Here is a 24,428-nt window from a genome sequence, read left to right on the forward strand (position 1 = left end):
GCACCCAGGTGGTGGAACAAACTTGGAATGGTGGAATTAACTTCCGCTGGCTGTCTGAGCAGCTGAGTCACTGGCTGTCTTTAAAGAAAGACTGAAGCTCCACCAGTTCATTCAATATTTAAGCAAGAAAAAAAATCACTTTGTTTATGTTGCTGTATTAACTCCATACAAGCTTCTTTCTAACAAGAGTTTGGCTTAATGGCATTCCTAGAGCCTGTCCTATCTGTACTAATGTCTTATCCCCCTGAAACACCAATTCTCAGAATACTCAGTCCACAACCACACCCATGTCAATGGTTTCCTCCAACTACAATTGCTCAATATCTCCTGCATTCTGATTGTTTACTCATTGGAGCACAGTCTAATGGATTTGGATACTGCTTTTGCTCACCTTTGTTTATTGTTTGGCTCTGCCTTCTCTCATTGCCCATTGCTCATCACTGTTCGTACGACTTTTTATTGCACTTCTTATTGCACATATTACAAGATATAAAATAATAATTTTATGTCTCTCTCTCGCTCTCGTACCTTACTACACAGATGTAAAGAAGAACTTGATGTCAAGAAGAACATTCTGAACATACTGAACACTGGCAGAAATGCTCAGTAAAGTTAAAGCCTCCACATTGCCCTTGAGACTGTGCCATAGACCTCCTACCTGGCTCCACACCTTCTTGCAGAAGAGCGTATCCCCCTTGAGTTCCACAAACCAAAGCCATAGAGGAATATGTCAAAGAAGCCATAGATCTGGGATACATCTGGACTCTATGAATATTTAGTAATATCTTATAGTCTGGTAAATGCCCCCTTCCCCCCAGTATTTCAAGCTATCATTACTATAGTCCTCTGAAAATTCCTAAATCTATTTGTAATTGTTTCTGATCTTCTCTCCCTCAGAAAAGGAACATGTTGGTCACGTTTGTCAAGGGTTGTAAAAACTTGTAGACAACCGCCTCTTCATCAAACTTAGGAAATATGAATTTCATCAATATTCCACCATCCTGACCATTCACTGTCATCCTGACCATTCACGCATGTGAAATTGGAATAAGAGCAATCCTTTATCTTTACCATGGAAATTCTCCAAAGCTATGTCTCTGTGCTTTTTACTCCCAGAAACTAACTGAAGCTGAAAGAGTCTAGAAACAGGAAGCTGTTAGCCATCAAAGCCACACTGGAAGAATGGAGACACAGGTTAGAAGGTGCAGATTATTCATTTCTAATCCTCACAGATCACAAGTATGTCAAGTCAGCAAAAAGGTTGAATCCTCGTCAGGCCCAGATGCCCTATTCTTCACACAATTTAAATTCATACTTATATATTGACCAGGATCCAAGTGCACAAAAGCTTGTGACTGGCTACATGAAGGTCCTCAGGAAGAACAATCTAGTGAACTTATTCTTCCTCAGTCATAGTATAGTATCCCCAATCAGGAGAGAGATAATGGACAATCCTATGAGAGCACAACAGAAAGAACCCACATCAACAGAATGTCCTCCAGGGAAAACATTTGTTCCCCAAGACCAAGAGACAACGCAAGCAGTGGGTTCACACTTCACCCAGCTCTGGAAGCAACACACAATAAATTTGATCAGCAGCAAATTTTGGTCACCTTCACATGTCAAGGCATGTGCTGTCTACACATCTTGAATCTTGAGACTCCTATCCACAGGTTTGCTAGAGCCCCTGCCAATACCATGTTGTCCATGGTCACACATCTCCATCGATTTTAACATGGATCTCCCTGTTTCAAGAGGAAACAATGACTCATCATCAATTGCGTTTCAAAGTCCTACCATCTAGTCCCTCTGCCAAAGCTCCCCACATCCATGGAAACCATATCAGTAATCAGTGAGGTATCCAGACACTATGGTATCCCATAAAGCATTGTATTGTACAGCAGAGTACAGTTCACCTCACATATTTGTCAACAATTTAACATCAATGTCAATTTGTCCTCAGGTTATAATCCTCAGTCCAATGGACTAGTGGAATGCTTTAATCAAGAAACTAGAAGATTTCTTAGGAAATACTGCAGTAGCAATCAGCAACTGGGCCAAATATGCACAAAACTCCATCATAAGTTCATCTACTGGTTGGTTACCCACCCGCATTGTTCCCACCGAAAGCCCACAAAATTTCCATGAGAAAACATGAGCAAACCTCAGCTCTGCACTTTTGTCTGCAAAAAGTCATTTGCCAATAGAAGATTGAGGGTGACAAATACCACTATCCTCATCCACAGATACATCCTGGACAGATGGTTTAGCTCTCCACCCAAGACCTCAGACTCAAGCTTCCATCTTAAAAGTTAAAGCCTTGTTCCATAGGTCCTTTCAATATTTTACGACAAGTTAACCTTGTGTTTGACAATTGCTTGCATTTTGATTTTGTTTTGGATTTTGTAATAAACCTCTCACACATCGATCATCACACATTTCCTGAGTCCTGTTCATTACAAAAACATTTACAACATGTAGTAAGTACAGTGATGAATAATAGCTAATGAAAGTGAGAGACTGTAAACTGTCAGGAGACAAGATGGGATCAACCAGAATAACAATCAAAAACAAATGCGACTCCACGTTTTATGTGGTCTGAGAGGGTGTTGATAAGGTGCTGGCAAGAGCACAAATCCTTATTTGATTTTAAGCCTAAAGGGCCATAAGCTCTCCTCCATAGATAGCAAAGTCGCATGATAAACAGTTCTCATGGAGTGAAATTGTGGAATTTTCAAATAATATGTAATCCTGAAGTCTGCTAGATTGCATAGTACGGATACCCCTAAACTGCCAAAACAACAAATCACAAGCAATGAATGTTCTGTAATGGAGTATAATTTTTTAATGGATTTCCAATGTTATTCCATTAGGCATAGAACATGGTCCTTCTGCAAGGCATAACAGCAATGAAGAAGGCTTGGGACGAGCTGATTCTGAATTTGTCATTCACTCACCTCTCGCCACTGTTTCGACTCCACTCCCTGAGTATACAGGATACATACTGTTGGAGTGTGAGAAAAAAATAAATAAATAAAATTTATACATTCAAAAAAGTTTTTGTTTGTATCATTTTAATGGGAAAAGTAAAGGATGGGCAAAGCTCTAACAACATCAAAACTGAACAATCACACTTAATTCAATATATCTTTCACAAGTATATACTGTAAACAAATATTAGATATTAAAATTATAGATCATCTGCAATGATGAATCAAAAGTGAATCAAGTTTAAGAAAGTGTCCATCTTTCTGTGTCCTGAGGAGACCACAAACCAGTTATCACTGATATAGTACAAGACGCCTGTGCCACAGAGAGCAGAACATCTCCCTAAGCTCACATTAATATTCAAGAGTCCAGGTTTAGGCACTGAATACATTATGGCATTCTGTTGATATTGAAGAAAATCTGTCACATTACTATGCAAATGCGATGTGTTGAGGGAACTCTCTGAAACAGCCGAATAGACACTTTCAGAGTGCAATGAAAAGTGCAAGAAAGTTAGAAGAGCACATGAAAGAGACCAAGCCAGAAAGATAGTCAGTGTTAATTCTATGCCCAGACCAAAAACCAAAAAAGTGAAACCTATCTCCATTATTTGAAAAGACAAATGAGTCCATTGTACTTACATGGATCAGATTTGGAGAAAGTGTCTCGATCTAGCAGGTTTCTGCAAAAAAGAAGAAATATGGCTCATGTCATTCTAAAATTTTTATATGCACAGTGAGGGGAAATAAGTTTCCAGACACTTTTGTATTTGATATTTAATATATTACTTGTGCATACTGTATATCCACTTCAAATTTACACTCCTAATGGCTTTTACTTTGTATTTATACATATTACTAAAAAGGTATGTATTCATAAGCAAAGATATGTTTAAAATTAAATTTATCAGGAACAAAAAACACAAATTACCAACATTAGTACTTTGTTGCAAAGCCACTTTTGGTAATTACAGTTTCCAAAGAAGTAAGAAGTAGTTCGCTTTTTGCAGCATTGTCGTTCAAATCCATTTCTCTTGACAAATAGTCTTCAATTCTCCAAGGTTACGAGGGTCTCTCTGATGGACTCATAATTTCAAAATTTTCAATGGGATTCAAGTCAGTAGATTGGCTAGACCATGCAAGGCCTTCTTGAGTTATTTTCGCTTCATGATTGGGGTCGTTGTCTTATTGAAACATCCATCTTCTCCCCAGATTCAGTCTCCTTGTAGATGAGATTAAATTCTCCTCTAGTATGTCCTGGTGCATCACTCTATTAATGTTTCCTTCAATGACATGTAATGCCTGAGTACCGTTTGCAGAGAAGCAGCCCCATATCATGAGGCTCTCACCTCTGTACTTTACTGTGGGTATGGTGTTCTTGGGATCATTCACGCTACCCTTCTTTCTCCAAACATGATGATCTGAATTAATGCCAATTAAGTTCTAATTTTGTTTCGTCTAGCTAGGGTTTATTGTTCCAAAAGATTTGTCTAAATGCTTTTAGACACGCATCTCTGTGCTTCTTTTTTAGTAGAGGAGTTTAGTATGGTGTGTAGGAATGAAGATGAATGAAGATGAACAGTGGATAAGTCCAACAAACACACTTCATGTGAAAACTGTAATGAATTTCCTGGATACACAATTGCACTATTTTCCCATGTAGTACACAGTAATAGGAGGAATTTGTTTATAATTGCACTATCCGTTATCACCCAGATGAGGATGGGTTCCTCTCAAGGTTTCTTCCTCATATCGTCTCAGGGAGTTTTACCTTGCCACCATCAACTCTGGCTTGCTCATTAGGGATAAATACATACACTAAAAATTTATATCTTGAATGCATTTATTTCTATAAAGCTGCTTTGTGACAATGTCCACTGTTAAAAGCGCTATACAAATAAAATAAAAATTGAATTGAAATTGAAGATGACTGTGTTGCAGTTCATTGTGTATTGTTTTCTGTGCAAGTGTTGTTCTTGGTGCTTTCTGGTTGTCTTTCAGCTCTTTTTGACTGGCTGCTGGCTTCTCTCTTACCTTCCTTATCGAGAGCACCTTGTGAAATGTGGGGTGGCACACCTGTCCTGAGAAGACAACTTGTGATTCGGTGTACTTTCCACCTGCAAATTATCAAGCCAATTCTACTGACAGGGATGTTTGAGGTCTTTGCTATGGCTCTGTAGTTTTTCCATTCAACTGTTGGTTAATAATGTTGTCCCTGTGAATGTTAGGAAGCGCCGTGACCTTCATAATAATTGCTACTTATTGCATGAAATCTTCCCAACCAATGGCAATTGTCTTTTATTATGACCAGGTGCAATTTACACAAGATCTTTTTTTGCGATATGTAGAACTATATTTGCAAGTACAAAGTCAAAAGACATTATGTGTGTAAATTGTAAGTGGATATATGCACTGGAAGTAAAGAAAAAAAAGGAGTCTGAATACCTTTTTTCCTCTCACCATATAAAGCATACAGGAGCATACAGTGTGTAGGACATACAGTGTCCCTCAGTATGACATAATAATGACAATGATGATCATATACCATGATCATAAACCATTCACATATTTTTAGATTTCGTAAATTAACATATACCTTTACAAAACCAATATTCTATTCTGTAATGTGCGTGCTGCCCTTGTGTATTGAGTGTGTATGTGTTTTATGTGTGTGTTTTATGTGTGCGTGTGTGTGTGTGTAGGTAGGAGAATCTTTTTTGGGGGGATTGCAGACAGTATTGCATCTTCTCCACACTTATTCTCTCAGTTACACAAGCACATTGCTGCTGTGCTTCATTAACTCTAAAGATACGTGCGACAGAGGACCAGGAATATGAATAGCAACACCAACTGCACAGCACCCAAACTGCAATCCAAATGACAGCACAGACCAACTTTCTGCATTGGAGTTCAGCAGGCATCCTCATCATTCATGTTATCTGTAAGCACATGTATCCATGTCTAATATATTTGTTTTGATTCACCTCACTGTGTGTAAATTCATGAGGGAGTGTACCTGGGAGTTCCCAACTGCTAATCCATGGCTCCCCTGTGGAAATGGTGACAGACTGCAAGTTTCTAGGAGTGCACATATCTGATGACTTCACCTAGTCTCACAACGCTATGTCCCTAGCCGGAAAAGCCCAGCAGTGTCTCCACTTCCTGCACTGACTGAGGAGAGCTAGACACCCCCTCCCCATCCTCACCATATTCTACAGAGGCATCATTGAGAGTGTCCTGACCAGCTGCAGCACTGTCTGGTATGGGAACTGCAGAGTATCAAACTGCAGATCCCTGCAGCAGATAATGAAGACAGCACAGAACATCACAGGTGTCTCTCTGCCTCCAAAGTAGGGCATCTATCGCAAACTCAGTATAACCATCAGTATAGTGCAGGGATCTCCAACACTTCGCTCGCGAGCTACCAGTAGCTCATGGCCTAATTGTAGGTAGCTTGCCAAGACGTTCTGGAATCAACCAATCAGAGTGGGCTACAATAATATACGCAGGTATCCCACCCCTTCCAATGAATATGTAGTATTTATTTGCCATATCAGCCATCAGATTATACCACATCAAAGTTTCAATCAAGCACGTCATCATGCTTATACGCCTATGAGGCAGTATTAGCTAGAAAATTTTGTTTGCTTCAGGGGTAAAGACAGCGTTTAACCAAAGAAAATGAAGAAAACATACTATTTCCATGAGGAATGGGAGAGCGAGCTTTTCTTCACAAATGTTAACGAAAGATGTGTGTGCCTAATTTGCAGCGCTAGTGTTGCTGTCCGTAAAAAAAAGATGCAATGTTGTGTGCCGTTTCACTCAAGTTCACGGTAACTTGTGCACAGGACTTTCCGGTGGGTAGTGGGCTACAAACTGAAAAGGTGAAGCAGCTGAAAGCAACATTACAAAAACAGCAATCTTTATACACCAGACCGATAAACAGAGGAAATGCTGTAACAAAGGTATCATTTAAAGTGATTCGCATCTTGACAAAACACAAGAAGCTGTTCACTGTTAGGCACCGTGGTGAAGGAAGCAATGACTGCGATGGCAGAAACTTTGTTCAGGGACCACAAAAGCAAGACAGAAATTATGTCTGCTATCGCTGATGTCTAGCTCAACTTAGTGACAAGGAGAGTTTCCTTGGTTTGTTCAGATGCAATGGGACATCAATGTGATGAAGCAGTGGACTTGAGTGAGACAGCCCAGTTGGCTGTTTTTGTTCAGATGGTTTTTAATGATTTTTCCACCAAAGAGGTGTTTTTGACATTACTTCCTCTGAAAACCATGACCAGAGGAGTTGACATCTACAATGTTTTGAAGAACTACTGCATGGGAAAAAAGTGCCCCTTGAAAAGCTGGTATCTATGACAACAGATGGAGCTCCAGCCATGATAGGGTGCCACTCTGGATTTATTGCATGTTGCTAGACCGACCCAGACTTTCCTAAATTTCTTAGCTGAAAAAACTGTCATTTTACCTTCATCAACTGAAAAACAAAAGATTGCAACACTTCTGCTCAGTGGTAAATATGTTAGAAAGCCATGCAGATGCAACTGAAGTTTTGGATGTACTCAAGTATTGTGACTTCCTGTCCAGGAGGAATTTGGGCAGGAATTTGAGGAAAGGTTCAGTGATTTTGAAAAACTTGAGCCATGTGTGGAATTCATTGCCAACCCTTTCATGGAGCTAGACACTGAGCACATTTCAAATCAGATGGCTGAACTGTTCAATGTCAATGCTCCAAAATCATATACAGCTGAAATCTCAGCAACATTCACAACATGTTTGGAGTCTGGTAGACCCAGGAAACTACAAGAACATTCACCAAGCTGCCCTCAAAGCATCTGCTTTATTTGGATCTACATACCTTTGTGAAGCAGTGTGTTCTGATATGAATGTTACCAAATCTAAATTCAGAACAAGACAGATGAACATTTACAAAATTGCGTAAGAGTGAACCTAAGGGCATACATACCAGCATATACCTCTCTTGTGGAATCAATGCAATCAATGTGTCATTAACTGTAAGAAAGCGTGAATGCACTTCAGGTCATACTTGTGGCCCATCATGCGCTCTTCTCATTTACCATGCACTCTCATTCATATGGCATACATTTTAGTTCAGAATGTAGGCCAACATTCAAAATGCTACTGCTGTTTATATTCCAGTTTAATTTAGTTTGGACTTGACTTTCATTAATGTATACATGTAAACAACTGTATAGTTATGTGTAAAAAACTATAATATACAAAGTACTGTTTTCTATAAAGAACTGTATTCTCTGATTCTGTTCTCTTCTCTGATTTTAAAGGATGACATGTATACAAAAACTCTTTCAGGTGCATTTCAGTTTGGATTTTTGGTAATTTGAGAGTTATGATACATTATGTGAAAGATGTAAGTATTGTATGACATGAGTAGCTCTCAGCCACTTTCATTTTTTAAAAAGTAGAAAAGAAATTCCAAGTCCACCTGATTCCAGAACAGCTACTTTCCACAAGCTGTCAGGACCCTCAACAACAAACTGTCTACCACCCACCTCCCTCAGAATTAATGGCGCACAAACCCTGTCAGCCACTTTACTCACTATTCATACATCGCATCTCATTGATTATTTTACCATATTCAGAATTCATATACGGTATGTTCTCAGGAATGTAATTATGCACTGACCACCTATACCAGGATTGCATTTCATACAGGAACCTCACAACAGACACTTTACTCAAAAGACTCAGGGAATGTTAAACACTTTACTCATAACACTCAGGGAATGTTAAACACTTTACTCATAACACTCAGGGAATGTTAAACACTTTACTCATAACACTCAGGGAATGTTAAACACGTTACCCATAACACTCAGGGAATGTTAAACACTTTACTGATAAACTCAAGGAATGTTAAGCACTTCATTCATAATATTCAGGGAATGTTGCATTTGAAAAAAATACTTCTGTGCTGCTAGTTGTGGTGATAATACTTTACTCATCACACACAATTCCACTGTTACTATTACAACTATTGTGTTATGGTCTATTTATTGTGTTGTACTTATTGTACTTGGTCTACTATAGGTCCATTACATGTTGTCTAGTTATTATCTTGTACCACACCATTGTCAATTTCTATAATACTACAGTATATTGCACCTTGGAGGCCATGAAGAATACGGAAGTACAGTAGAATATTTCATTCTACTGTACTTGCATATAAAGTCTGTACTCTACTCGATATGTTTTGAAATGTAAGGTCTATAGAACTGATGGGCATCTACCAGGCAAAAGAATATCACTGCTCATTGATTAGCTATCCATTTTCCATACCACTTATCCCCCACACATAAAATGGACAAAGGTAGAACTTGAACCCCCAACCCCAGACATTCAAGACACACATGCGAACCACTAAGCCACCCTGCCCCCTAGTTCACTGGTTATAGTTCCCTTATGCAATTTTGTATTGTTATTTTAATTATTGTGCCATACCTTGGTAAGACCTTGGGCAATGCAATATTCTATATTGATTATGTTCTTATGTTATGCTTGGCTTAGTTCACTTTAGCAAAAATCGCATCATGCTCTCAGTTCTGGTGTAGAAACCTGAATCAGAGAATCGTTTCAATTAGAGCAAAATTCATAGAAATTATAATGTCATAGAAATTATAATGAACAAGAGAGATGTCTTTTGATTTCACGCCACTATATTTATTATGAAAGTTTTATTACAAACTTTCCATTCACAGAATTCTTCATACTAGTGGCTCATGAATTTCTTACAAATTTCAATCACGTGACCATGTCAGAGAAACCACATTAAAACGCCCCATTTTGAAAATGTGCCACTTTGAGTCTGTAAATGGTCATTTACTGTAGAAAAGAACACAGATCTGTCCACCCACAGCCAAAATTGCTTTTCACTTTCAGTTTTTCGTCTTATACTTTTTTTTTTTGATGTTGTTGTTCTCTTTACTTAATTAAATACCTCTATTATTGTTAATTAGCAGCTTTGGAAATGACAACTCCGCATACAATTCTGTCCCCAAAAACATAGCTGTCTCACAAGCCAAATTAGTATGTACAGTGGACTAGTGAATTAGTGATACTAGGGATATTCTGCTATTTCTGTCATTCCAGTGTTCACATTACAGAATCATAAGGACCTGCAGTTAATTGTAACAGTAGAATGTAAGATCTATCACAGCCTGTGGTCTCATGGCCACTGTGTAGCATACTTTTTAACATAGCCTTAAGTTATCTTAAAACTTACACTCACTTCCAACTTGTAACGTCTACTTTAAATCAAACTATTCTGCACAAAGTGCACTATGTGCAGTACAACATGCAACAACTGACTATAAAGGCATTCTTTTCTCTATGTAGAAAGTATTTTTGTGCTCTATGATCACTGGACATGACCACCTCACCAAAATATACTGTTTATATAAAGGATATATAAATGTAAATGGTCACAGGAATCACTACAAATAGGCCATTTTTATTTCACAGTGTATTTGGGTTTTGTTAAAAACAACAAAATCAAGAGACAGATCTTGCAGCAGCTACATGGGCAGTGCTGGCTCAGTGGCTCAAGGCTCTGTGTTACTGAGCAACAGGTGGGTGTTCAAGCCCCAGCACTGCCAATAGGCCACTGTTGGGCTCCTTGAGGAAAGTGTTTAAACCTCTCTGCTCCAGGATTGTCATATCATTGCTATCCCTGTGCTCTGACATCAACTTCCTGGGATAAGCAAAGAGTTTCACTGTAAGGTGTCTGTGAGCGATAAAAGCCTTCTTCTTTGCTTAAAGAAAGGTTACACTGAGAAGAACAGATACTAACCCTGTGTCTCAATCATGGATGTAGTATTTACTGTTCATGTAGGATGTGTTTCTGATTGGCTGGTGATGGTGAAATATGTCAATCTGTGCGACAAAGTTTGATCTATGATCACTTCATGCACTACTAGTTACAACATAGCTTAAATGTCTGTGGTGCAATGAAATTTCAACACTGCATCTCACTAAACTAACTACTCGTGAAGTATGGTTTAGTACCAACTTTACATCCTGATTTACAATCAAACTTACACTCAGCTGGTGCATCTGGCTGCTGAGAGCAGAACGAAATGAAAACTAAACGACAGGGGTCACAGAAAATAATATTATTTAAAATGATGTAAAAATAATGACAATATATTAGTCATTATTAATTGAAATAAAACTGAAATGAACTCCAGTGGGCTATCTCTCACAAATCTCTCTGTTTCTCTAAGACACAGTAGTCACTTTGTCTTGGAGAGTCTATTTGTCAAATCCTTATAATCTGTTCAATAAGAAAATACAAATGTGGAAATGTACTCCCAGAAGCCGGGCTCACAGGTTTTAGTTTATGAAAAAAGTCATAGCTAGTTAAGATATCCAGAGTCAACTTTGTTATCCACTGCAGCAGGTCAAATGTAAGCACGAAACCTTCGGCACTTATGGGCCCATAAGCAGAGCATTTCTGAACAGTTGTACCCATATTTAAGCCTATAGGTACTGTGTGTGCTACACTATATAGCCAAAAGCATGTGGACACCTGAACATCATATCCATATATGGGCCTTCTCCAAACTGTTGCCAGAAAGTTATAAGCACAGTTATCTAGAAATTCTTCGTATGCTCTAGCATTACAATTTAACTTCAATGGAACTAAGGGGCCCAAACATTTTCTGGCATGACAATGCCCCTGTGCACAAAGCAAAGTCCATGAAGACATGGAAGAATTTGAGTAGCCTGCACAGAGGTCTGACCTCAACTCCACTCAACACCTTTGAGATGAACTGGAACGCTGATTGTGCCACAGGTCTCCTGACCTAACATCAGTGCCTGACCTCACTAATGCTATAACAGCAAAGAGGAACTAAATCTATGGGTGTGATGGTCAGGTGTCCATAAACCTTTGGCCATATAGTACAATTATATTTTTCCAAATCATTAAATCCACTGGTCTTGACCTTCTGTAACTTTTCTAAAATATTAGTAAGTCAAAAACACCAACAGAAATTTCTAAACAAATTGCTTCCATTTGTTGTGCACAGAAAGCCACTCTGAAACTGTGTGATAACATGCATTAGACTTTAATAGTGTATTTTTATGCACTTGAAAAACAGAGAAGAGAGGTTTATTGCCATCTTGCCACCCCCAAAAAGCCAGAGTCTAATTTGAACAATGGTCTGTACTATATTGCAAATAAGCACTATAATAATTATGGACACCAGGGAAATTTGCAGGAGGTACTGCAAAGTCAATAACAGCATTCTGCTAAATCATATTTTAATGTATCTAATTTGCATTGCTTTATTGATGTCAGAGAAACCAATTTTCCATTTTTCCCTCATGTAACTGTGCTGACAAAGGAGAATATCAGCTATTCACTACTTTATCAACCTGTCAGTCTTAATCTCCTAGTGACAGACACTGATGGAAACAAAGCCCTGTCACTTCTCCCTTAAAGCATTTTAAATACTTTAAATACTTTCTTAATTCTTCCATTCTTCACTTGTGGTCACACTCAGACAGTCTTCCATATTCAGATGGAACCAACTGACATTTTAATGAGAAACAGCAAACAGTGTTGAATAAAAGTAGTCAGTGGGGATAACTGGAAGAGTTCAACTCATGATTGAATTTCAGATTTGAATTGCAAAGAATGCTAATTGTAGATTTTGACTGATTGAAGTGTCACAGACCATTACATAACTCGCTTAAACATACCTGTCACTACATAAACACAATAAGTGTACATTTCATAGCATTTTTCAATAGCAATTCATTAACAGTTGTGACAATAATCATGCTCTATGAATCAGTTTGAATGTGCTTCCATTCATAATGCTGTCTCATTAAGCCTAAACCAAAGGATTACTGAGATACCAATCATAAATTATTAATTAATAAAAGATGAGAGCCTTCAGGAGCAATGAGTAGATTAACAGATATAGGAATTAATAGTGAAGTTTTTTTTTTTTTAATGAGCAATCAACATTATGTGTCTGAAAGATAATATAGTCATCTTCCTTTTCATTTCATTGCATAATAAATCTTGGACACCATTGAAGATTGCATGTTAATTAAAGATTAACATGCACGTTGTTCAGAGTGGATTTTCCTTTAACATTAATTAAATAAGCACAGCTAGAGAACAATCATAAACAAAAAGGTACAACGCAGGGTAAGAAACTTTAAAATTATCAGCAATACAATCAGTACAAATTTCTTTTTGGATCTTTGGATCTTCTTTTGATTATATAAATTATCGATACCAAGCATATTATAACACATTTTGGATGTTAAAGGTGATTTTTTTTTTTTTGTCTTGGCAAAGCAGTTCTTTTTCCCTTAACAGCCTGCAGTTTCACACCACTGGACCTGCAATTCAATTCCCCTCTCATCCACACTCTCCAACAACCCAGTGGCACTGTAATTGGCACCCTCACGCTGGAGAAGCTATTTCAGCCAGAGCGATCAAAACAGACTCCAACCTTCTCAGCATGCTGTTGATCTCTCATTGATTTAAAGACACATAAGACATTATTTGAGAGTTGAAGAGTTAAGGATAGCTGGTCAAAGGCTAACCTGCTGACAGGGAACTTTTGGAATCGACTACAGCAGAAAGTCAAAGGTTAAGGTGTCAAAGTGAGCGAGATTCTATTTCTATCTGGAATGATAAACTCTTGCCAGTGAAAGAGATTCAACAGAACTGGGTTTGTCACTGAGCCAATTTGATCAATGCTATATGAATTGTAGAGCAAGGCTGAGGCTGAGAAAGGCAAAAAGAGTGTTTCCCCCGGGGGGGCACAGAGGATGGGCAGCCCAGGACAATTTTGAGCCGAGTGCTATCATCTTGTCAGAATGTTATTAAGATATTTTAATGGGATGGCGATTTCTTTTCCACTCTGGCAGAAGGGGAATTCCCATTATGAGGTTTCATTAACTCTAATATGAACAAACGGTGTATTACCTTGGTTTTCAGTCTTAGATGTACTACAGTGAAACAGCAATGTCAGCATTTCATCAACTAATCAACAACAACAGAGGTACTGTATACACAGTGCAATTAAAATGTAATCACCAATATAGCTTACTTCGTTTTTAATCAGACGGTAAAAATGTCCATTGTCCTTTAGTTATTATCATGTTTTATAACTGTGTATAAAATATGGTGATGAATTAATCTTAGAGCGATATTAATAAAGATTCTTAGTATAAACAACTAAGCTACTGTCATGATTTAGCTGATGAGTGTGCAGTACAGGGGTTAAGAGTAAGCTTTGTGGTCTTAATGTCTTACAGGTAAAATAAAGAAATAAACAATTAATAGGTTATCATAGGAGTGAGAAAGAGCTAATGATCCTAGTGTAAGTCATGTGTTATTTTAATGTATATGCTGGGAAGAACCATAAAATAGCAAACTGAAGACACAGATGAGTGAGTAGTTTTACCGCCATCCCTGATGTTTTCAATTTTCAGTATGTCTCTCAATATCAAGCAGACCCATGGTGCACAAACTCACATTTATATTCAGTGTGTTCACAAATGAACACACACATACAATCTGTCAGCTCTATTAACGACTACCCCAGCCTCACCCTGGCCATCGTTTCTTCCAACAGATGCTTCTTCCTACCATCTGGTTGTTTACTCACCATAACCTAGATGAGTGACATTCATAAGGGAAACAGACCGATTCAAAGCTTACTAAGTGCCAGCAGTCAACCAGCAGTCAACATCTAGATTTAATTTCCTTCAGATAAACAGCTTTGTCATGCTGGGACCTGTTTCATGCCCTGTACTGTGTGAGGAGAGAACTGCCATAATGTAACATAATAGTACACATATAGACACACATTCATCTTAGATATATATTGGGTGCTTTTATAGACGATATAGACTCAAGGTTTCATTAATATTGTTCTAGATTTTTAAAGGGGTCCCACTTGGGACCTTTTCTGAAATGGAAAAGATTGTATCCTCTGTAGAGTTCTACATAAAACACCAGTGAAACAAACACTTTAGGGTGCACTATAGGGTGCTAGATAAAACCTATTAACAATTCCACAACACATATACATATCCTCTTTAGAACACTTGTGACCAATATGTACGATCAATAAAAAAAAAAAAAGGTGGAAAAGTGGAAAAATATCATAGTTGAAGCAGAATATTAGCAACTATGCTGTCCATTCCGAAAACCACTGAAATTTGAAATAGGAAAGTCTGTCAGTCTGCGTCTGTCCCTTTCTCATGAATCCCTATATCTTTTATAATCACTATTTCCATTGCCTATTTAAACATTACTGCTGAGACTCTTTACTCTAAGACTACATGATTTTTACAGACATACAAAATACCGATCCATTGTTTTTTTTTCTTTCTTTCTTCTTGCCCTAAACCTTACAGGCTGTCACTTAATTGTGAAATCAAATAATCTGCTGCAATAAAATCATGTGCTGCTTGTTTATTAATTTTACCACTGCAATGATGAACTGTATAGAAAAATATTTTTATTGTTCAGGAAGTGTGTGGATGATGCATGTGACATTATCAATCAGATCACTGAAGATCAGAAATTAACAAAAAAAATCAGAGGGCTTATAATGTAAACATAGCCTAAATATTCATAAAATTGTAAGTGATATTTAGTTTATTCTTATTATGGTAAAATGAAGATGAAAGACTGTTATTATGAACAGCAAAGTGTAGAAAGAATGTGAAAGAAAACAAGAGTTAAAGATCAAAGACAGACACTGAGCATGCAATGTCTACCAGTCAGAGTGAAATTCAGCATTGCATCAAAGAACAAACCATGTCTTTAGAAAGCACTGGGACATAAACAACTCGCATTTTTCCCAAGCCCCAAGGCTACTTTAAACAAGTACAATGGCTACAATGGCAATGTTCAGTGACCATTTGTTTAAAAAATTAGCCCCTGAGGAAAGACAATTGCTGTCAGTCATATATGGGAAACAGCTAACGACATTTTCATGATTCGTTGAAGGCGCCCTTATACATTTTGCATTGTGCTGTTGTACGTAATTAAACCAGAGGATAATTAGCACTTTCACTGCATCGAGCTCACAAACAAACAGAACCACAGCAATCTGTCAAACAGGGAATGTACTTTCTGAGCTGTTCCGTCAAATTCATATTCATTACACAGATAGAAATGAGGAGTAACAAACGACTCATAATGTGACTCAGGTAGTGAGGCAGAGAAGACATTTGCGTAGCACAGCACTGCAGTAACAGTAAACAAAATAAAGCAGGAAGAGGAGGTAAGCTCCCTGATTCTTCACACCTGCAAGGTCAAGGCAGAGGCAGCCAAGAGGCTGCAGTGGAACTGAGGCATACCAGCAGACACAAGAATCTGCCAGAAGATGTAATGAAATCCCTCAGCTGTGTTGTTCTAACTTCCACTGTGAGAATAACAAGTAAATAGTGTCAGTGTGGTGCCTGTAGTCTACTGTACAGCAGAGTAGTCTGTTTTACACAATATTATTTTATCCCTAATAAGAACTTTGACTCAGAAGACACTATTATAACAAAATGTCCTTAAAAAATAATAATAATAATAATAATAATAACAATAAAAATAATAATAATAATAATAGCAACATTGTAGTAGTCCAGGACCATCGTGATGGCTCCTGCCATCAATCTGTACTACACACTTATGCTTTTAGCATCAGACCTTTCATCCCATTATATTTTCATCCCATTACTCATGACCTTTGAACATCATTTTCACACTGATTCATTGCTAATAGGTAGCTAGCAATCAGACGACTTTAGGGCTGTAATGCAATGACATTACAGGATAAGGATTTAGTGCTCCAAATATCTGTATCTGTATTTGGGTTTAAACCTGAAGTGGGTGTGGCCTAAACCCCTATGCCACTATGCCTGTGGAAACATTACACGACACTGGGGATAAACCCAGAGGTAAAAAATGTTGAGTTCCTCAACATCAGCTACATCATTCGTTCTTATTTAGTCTCACTTAGTGAAGTGTGCCAGACTGTTTTGATAATTCTGCTTGCGCAGTTATTATTTATGCTTGTACCTGCCTGCGATATTTTCAAACACATTTTTGGTTCTATTTCCCAAACTGTATGTATATAAAAAAAACTAGAAGCTTAATTTAAACCACCACAACCCTGATCAGGAAGTTAGCTGCACATCTGTGTTAACGAACATGTGTGACCACATACCGGCACGAAAGTAAAAAGCTCACATTTAAGCACTTTTTTTATGCATCTCACAGGATCCCAGTCCTGAAGTGCACCTCCAGATGCCCTGTGAAGCTTTCTGGAAAGCTTTTTATTTAAAAAAGTGCACCTCCTATTTATATTTTTATCAGTTTTGAATAAATATGTTCAATCTGAAAAATGTATTCACATTCAGTTATATTCCTATTGCTCATAATGGTATCAGACTCAGCGTAATAGGGAAATTATGGCGCACAATTTGATGAAATATTGCAGTGAAGTAACACCCACCAGACACCTTAAGGGATGTGTTGACATTTGTCACTGCTAAGTACTTTTATGTCCTAAAATCAGCCAGAGATGGAGATATTACTGAGTATTTGAATGATCTGGGTCAATACATGACATTTTCATTTGAAGTACTTCAACTCAAGTAAAGGGGAACAATAACACAGCTGGCAGCAGACAGAATATAAATATAGCGCTTAAAAGTTGCAGTGTTTTTGTCCTGGCTTTCCTTTCGCTGAGCTCTACACTGCATGGACTTGGTGGAGGTGGCACTTGGTAGTTGGTGTGGTTCTACATAGCAGATAGGTTTGAATTGTTGATGTGTCAAATTCCAATCAAGGCACCAAGGAATGGTATAATTTGTCTGACCCTGAGGACTCCCAAGATTGCTGCTATGATGGCACAGGGTTTAAAGCAGTTTGGAGGGTTAATCTATCTTTCTCAGTCTCTCAGATTTGCATAAGAGTTGATATGCAAGTCATACACTCCGAGGGGATTTTTATGGGTCCACTGGATAGTTGACGTTTAATTTTTTTTTTAAACATTCTACTGTGAAATTTTTCTAAAAACAGATCTTCATAGAGCATTAAGAGTTTTTCCAGATGGAAAAAGCTGAGGAATGCTGTATGGTGCTAGATGAAACCTTTTTTTCTCTATGAGCATGGGGCAGTGTAACAATCCAACAAGTCCATAGAGTGCACACAAACCCAGGGTTCATCACTATATCACATTTTACATTCAGAAAAAAAACCACATGAATTATTTACTCCCTGCTTCTTCATTCACAGCAGAACAGTACAGCTAGTTCCACATGAGTGCCCCATCCACCAGATTCAGCATATCTGTGACCAGATTCATGTACTTATCACTGTCTAAATGGAGGTATACAAAGGTGTGAGTCAAAAAATGTTAACATGAAAGAACTTCATGTAATATTTTAGCTACATGTACTTCAGCTCATAGTTAAAATGAATTTTAAAATACCTTGGAATGTGCATATATTTAGCAAGATATGAACTCCAAACCTAGTCGATGTCTTAAGCTAGTCATTCTCTAAGTATTTGAACCTCCTTGAACCCACAGCATAATTACTGCCAGAATATGTTTTGTATCACTACATAACAAAACAGCCCTATGAGAATATCTGGAGGGGTTATAGAGAGCAGTTTTATTCCATATGGCCTCATGTCCAGGCTCTTCATCTGCACTAAATCAATTACAGGAAACAAATGCGTAGAATCCTGGACCCCACTGACAAAAATGCAGGTTTCCAGAGAGGGTGGTGTCACTGTGCAATGGCATTTTGTCCTTTTAGTTAAGTATGAAATCTACTTTTAATATGATATATATAGGATATGATTTTTTATTGATGTTGTTGTTGTTTTTGTTATTTGGGATATTCATTCAATTTTTGCTTTTGATGTAATGTTCAACTATATTTCTATTTAGGTTTGGCAGATCTGGTTTACAATTTTTTAATTTACATTAAATTACACCAAGCAGTGCTCTATCAGTGGTAGCCCAATTGCTCAGTGCACATTAAGCTGAGATGATGGTCAGTTTATTAGAGCATACTAATAATTTGCATTCTTACTGTTGCACTCTTGTTTTGTGGTTCAGCAATTATCATTAAGTCCAGCATGGACTGGAATACATAATTTACTGTAAGCGTTTGTTTGGGCAAAGCCTAAATCTGCCAGCTGTATCTATTTCTCCCCAAGATGATTGAAAACACACACCACCAGCCCACCCCATTACTCTGGGCAATTTGTCTGACTGAGATCTTGATAGCAAGGCAGCATGAATGAGATTGAATTTCTGATCTACCATCACTGACCTTTATCAAGACTTTTAATTGAAGATGTATCATAACCTGCAACCTATCATTAAGGCTGGAACATGGAGTGAGATACATAACTATCTAGGCAAATTCAATGCTGCATGTACACACAAGTGCCATAGAGGAAAATGGTTTGATCTGCAATTATCACACAGTGTATGCAGATCTAATATATAGTGCAAATATAGGACATGAGAAAATATTCTCTTTCCCCTCTGGGCTGGAGTGTATTTATATTCAATGAGCCCAATGAGCTTTGTGGAAAACGTGTTGTTATCAGGCTCATAAATATCAAAGCCATTCATCCACACAGGATCAGCATCTAAGGATCAAATGTGAAGGGAGTATTGCTAAAAAAAATATTAATTATATTCATTATTTGCTTCCTAGACCACATATGTAATGCACATTAACAAGAAACGTTCGAGAGCTTTCTTTACACACACTTTTCATACAGATTATGCTTTTGCCTTTACTGAATAAGAATTGTAGTTACAAAATAGTTAATATGCTCAAAAAAAAAAAGTGAATAAAAGAACAATAAGGTTTTTATCAGGCTAAAGCCATGAGACTACATCAAAGCACACATGGTTCACTGATGCCTTATACTGGACTAACTAACTTCTTCTTCATTTACCAAAGACAGCAAACAACAAAATGCATAGTACTGAAATAACAGCTACAGTGTTCATAGACCAGCTGGATCAAACTGGACTCTAGTGTTAATTAGACACTAAATGTTGATTCAGCACAGGGGATTTGCCTTCCCCTCACCTCAGGGTAGCTGTTTTATATCTAACACTGATAATAAAACCATGAAGAACATACATAATAGTGTATACATGTACTCATTAGGAGTCCATAGTACTGAATTACCACCTACAGTGATCATATAAACTCTAGATAATTAGATATGAGATGTGAATTCAGCACAGGGGATGTTGCTGTGAAGGATTTCCTTAAATCAGTTATGAATTCCTCTTGAGGTAAGTGCAGCAGGAGTGTTATGGCTTCACGTACCTGCAGGAGACACTGATTTCCACTTTGGTGGCGGGGATGTTGCCGGTGATTGGGTCGAACTCGCACACGGAGGCCATGCGCTCCAGCTTGTCCATCCCGTCTCCCTCCATGGGCGCGGGGAAGCTGGCTGCCTCCCGCAGCTTCACTTTGCAACGAAGGCTCTAGCGCAGTATCACCGCGAGCAGACGGAGAAGACTGGAGCAGAGATGAGCCGCGATGCGCTCTACAGTTCCAGGCGGGCTGATGGGAAGTGGGGCTGCTGCAGAGCGCAGAGGAATGCGAAAGTGCGCACTTGCGGTGAGAGCTCTGTGAGCCACACTGGAGCGCTGGTAAAGTGGAGAAGCCGAACTCCACCCCTTTCGCGTTCTCCCACATGCTCAGCGCAACATCGCATTATGGATGCGCGGCTATGGGATCGTTACTGCTAAAGCCACTGTTCTCACGAGGATTAACACTAAATGCTTATAAATCACCAGACGTTTTATAGCTGAACTTTTCCTTACAGTGCCGGAAAAATGCAAAGAAATCTTAAGGAATCTGTCAATTTATTCCAGAAGCGAGGCTACGCCTTACTTAAAGAAAAAAAATAAAAATAAAAAAAAACAGGACACCTTAAAACAAGACCGACCTCCGAAACTGCATGCAAATTCCCGTTGAAATTAACAACTAAACATCGCCGCAACACAATCAACTTAAAGCAGGTGTGAAGGGAAATACGGGGTTGGTTTTTGATGAGTGTCCCGTGGCGTTCCCCGACTGTCTTGCAGCTTTGTCTATTTTCAGCACCACAGGTTTGGATAGCTCCCTATCTGCTCTCCGGATAAACAGCAGTGTGAAGGCAGCTCACAAACAGCTGGCAAGTTCCTGCCTGCAGGTCTCACGAGATAAGAAGTTCTAGTTCGAGGATTGTATATGTTTAGATCATTTGAAATCCATTTATTTTTTTCTTTATTATGAATACATTCACACGATTACTGATTCAGTGAATGAGGTAAATAGCTTGTTTCCCCACCACCACCACCACCACCATCCCCAAGATAGATGTTCAATATGTAGTGCTGACAGTGAAAGCAGAAGGAGCTAATTGTGTACACAGGTACGCATCAGGAGTTCAGCAGTCCAGCTGAGAAGAACACCACCCTACTGCAGTACAGAGTAAGCTGCCTACAGTGAGGACCCTGGAAGAAGAGACGAGTTTGCTGCAGCTTCCGATGACAAGGGATTGGGAAGATGAACGGCAAATAGATAGTGTCTGGACACCTAACATAATGTGTGTGTGTGTGTGTGTGTGTGCGTGTGCGTGTGTGTGTGTGTGTGTGTGTAGGTGGGTGGGTGGGTGTGTTCCCACCAGAAAATATCAAGGTAAAATGGGAAAACTCATTATATTTGATAAAGAAATACCACAGAAATGCCAAAGATGTAGGCTACTTTTACTATTGGGTGTTACTCATTTAGCTTGTTGATAGCTAGGCCTTGAGGCTTACACATGCATACCATCCATCCATCCATTCTACATACTGCTTATCTTACACAGGGTCTTGGGGGGAGCCTGGAGCCTATCCCAGGGAACTCAGGACACACTGGATGGGTGCCAATCCAAAGTAGGGCACAATCGCACACACATTCACACACTACAGACAATTTGGGTATGAGAATCACCCTACAATGCATGTCTTTCGACTGAGGGTGGAAACTGGAGTACCTGGAGGAAGCCGCTGAAGCACGGGGAGAACATGCATGCTCTGCACACACAGAGCAGAGGCAGGATTTAAACAAATAACCCCAGAGATGCAAGGCAAACGTGCTAACCACTAAGCCACTGTGCCCCCACACATGCATACCCTTGGGCAAAATTTATAAATCAATGGAAACAGACATTCGATTCATTGAAATGGGTTAATTAGTTCACTAACACAGTCTAAGGTAACTAGCTACAATAAATTCACTGTTGGGGATTAAGTGCTAGTTGGTTAGGATAGCTTGTTGTTTAGTTTGCCAAACTTGTTTGGCTGTACTGCAGACATATCTGAATAAACTCACCAGCAAATAATAATACTTATCTACTGTTTAAAATTGTAAAATAAATAAATAACTAAATAAATAAAATAATAATAAAAATTAAAATAAAATAATCATATCATGACTATGCTGCTTTCATTTTTTTTCTACACGACCATCCCCTCTTGTGTGCCCATGGTATATGACAGCAGCTGATGGAGCCATTGGCAACACAACTGGGCTGTCTCTCCAGTACCATAATACCCAGTACGACGTTCTGAAATGTCTGAGCTAAATGCCACTTTCTCACATTCATTCAGGTAATAAACAATTTAGTTAATTTGTCCCTTGTGGCCAGATGCTCCATTTTAGGGGAGTATAATTATTGCATTAGCCTATAACACTATGCATACATAAAATATTATTTAAGTATTTGCTTATGCTTTTGGTGTCAATTGGAATAAACATAGTCAAAATAATAGTATATCTAATAGATATCTATTTAGTCTTCTCTCAAATCATAGTGCTTCAGACATCATCAGTTACTTCATCACTCATATCAGTAAATATGTGCAAGCAAGTCTATGACAAGAGACCCAAAGTCAAGAAAAATCAACAAAAGATTTGAAATGAACAAAAAGCAGTCTGCTGTCAAGTGAAAAATTCCTGTTCATTGCAAATTTGGCAGACTTGGAATGGAGAGGAGAGTAAAACTAACAGTGTAATCTAGAGTTGTGCATCAGGCCCAGGTTTACCTTCAAACAGGATGTTTACCCCATGTTTACTGAGAAAGCCACACAGGAGTGGTTCAAAACCAAGAACCTGAATGTGTTCAAATGGCTCAGTCAAAACCCAGACTTCAAGCTGATTGAGAATCTGTGGTAAGATTTGAAAATTGTTTACCTAAGGTATCAATCAAATCTGATTGAGCTTGAGTATTTTGCCAAAAGAAATGGATCCAGATGTGCAAAAACATATACCTTATGACTTGTAGCTGTAATTACAGCTAAAGTTGGTTCTACCGAGTATTGACCCACAAGGACAATCAACAAATGTATGTTTTTTTGTTTAATTAACCTTTGAGTCCTAATAAAAATATTTTTTATATTTCAAATGTCAAACATTTTGTGTAAATTTAATAATAAAAATCCCATTAATGTGGATGAATACTTTGCAAGGCACTATATGTGTGCCCTGTGTCTTTTATATTTTCTGCTCTGTTTTAGTGAGCATGTTAATGATAGCTGGCTTGTGGCTAGTTGATGTTTCTCTGTTATATTATCATAAGTTAGTTGATACATAAAAACAAAGAAAGTTTTATTATTATTTAGTATTATTTAATTCAAATTATGAGGACTTTCATTCAGGATGCACAAAATCACAACATGCAGATTTATAAAAAAGGAATCAATGCTACAATGAATGTTAATTTAAATGCTGTAACAAAAAGAAAATCAATAAAACAGGGTTCCTCAGTTACAAACAGAAAATGGAAATCTGAGGGGCGATGTTGGTAACAAGAAGGCTCCGAACGTTTTTTTGTTCCTTCTAATACAGCAACATCAGGAAGAAAAATAGGCCTACTGTGAGCAAAATTGGTGAGGAAGTAAATTGTAGCCTAAAACTGTCCTTACATAACAATTAAATTGATTCTCCCTTTTGTTTTTTTCTTGTCTTTTGTGTGTGTGTGTGTGTGTGTGTGTGTGTGAGTGTGCATGTGTGTGTGGATGCGTGGGACTCATTTATCTCTTTGTGGGGATGTCCTCCTAAGGGTAATTTTGTGTTTGTGATGACATTTGGATGTTCCCCATGGTTTTTTCCGCAAAAGGAGGAGACTATGTTGAAGGGGATCAGTGTGATCATATTCTCTCAGTAGCTACTTCTTGAATAACAGGATTGTTGAGAATGTGAGCTTTCTATCACAGCCATTTGATTGTGCCCATTTCTGTGCCTCTTGAACCGAGAGCCGAGAGGGACCAGGACAGTTTGAATCCAGTTCCACATGGATTAAGAGATATTCTGTAGCACTCAGGTGGACATGTC

General features: G+C 38.3%; 1 protein-coding gene across 2 annotated transcripts in view; it reads right to left on the minus strand.

Annotated features, from left to right (window-relative positions):
* The window catches only part of cpne5a (copine Va), an 83,212-nt gene extending 62,251 nt beyond the window's left edge, over nucleotides 1-20,961 (minus strand). For both annotated transcript variants that reach the window (XM_026925985.3, XM_026925184.3), the window contains exons 1-3: nucleotides 20,388-20,961; nucleotides 3,630-3,670; nucleotides 2,958-3,004 (exon numbers count right to left, since the gene is read on the minus strand). In XM_026925985.3, coding sequence (XP_026781786.1) covers nucleotides 2,958-3,004; nucleotides 3,630-3,670; nucleotides 20,388-20,497 — 198 coding nt within the window. In that variant the 5' untranslated portion in view covers nucleotides 20,498-20,961. The remainder of the gene's footprint in view (nucleotides 1-2,957; nucleotides 3,005-3,629; nucleotides 3,671-20,387) is intronic.
* Between the last annotated feature and the right edge of the window lie 3,467 nt (nucleotides 20,962-24,428).

Source organism: Pangasianodon hypophthalmus, chromosome 8 (genome assembly GCF_027358585.1).
Source record: "Pangasianodon hypophthalmus isolate fPanHyp1 chromosome 8, fPanHyp1.pri, whole genome shotgun sequence".
Classification (NCBI taxonomy): Eukaryota; Metazoa; Chordata; class Actinopteri; order Siluriformes; family Pangasiidae; genus Pangasianodon; species Pangasianodon hypophthalmus.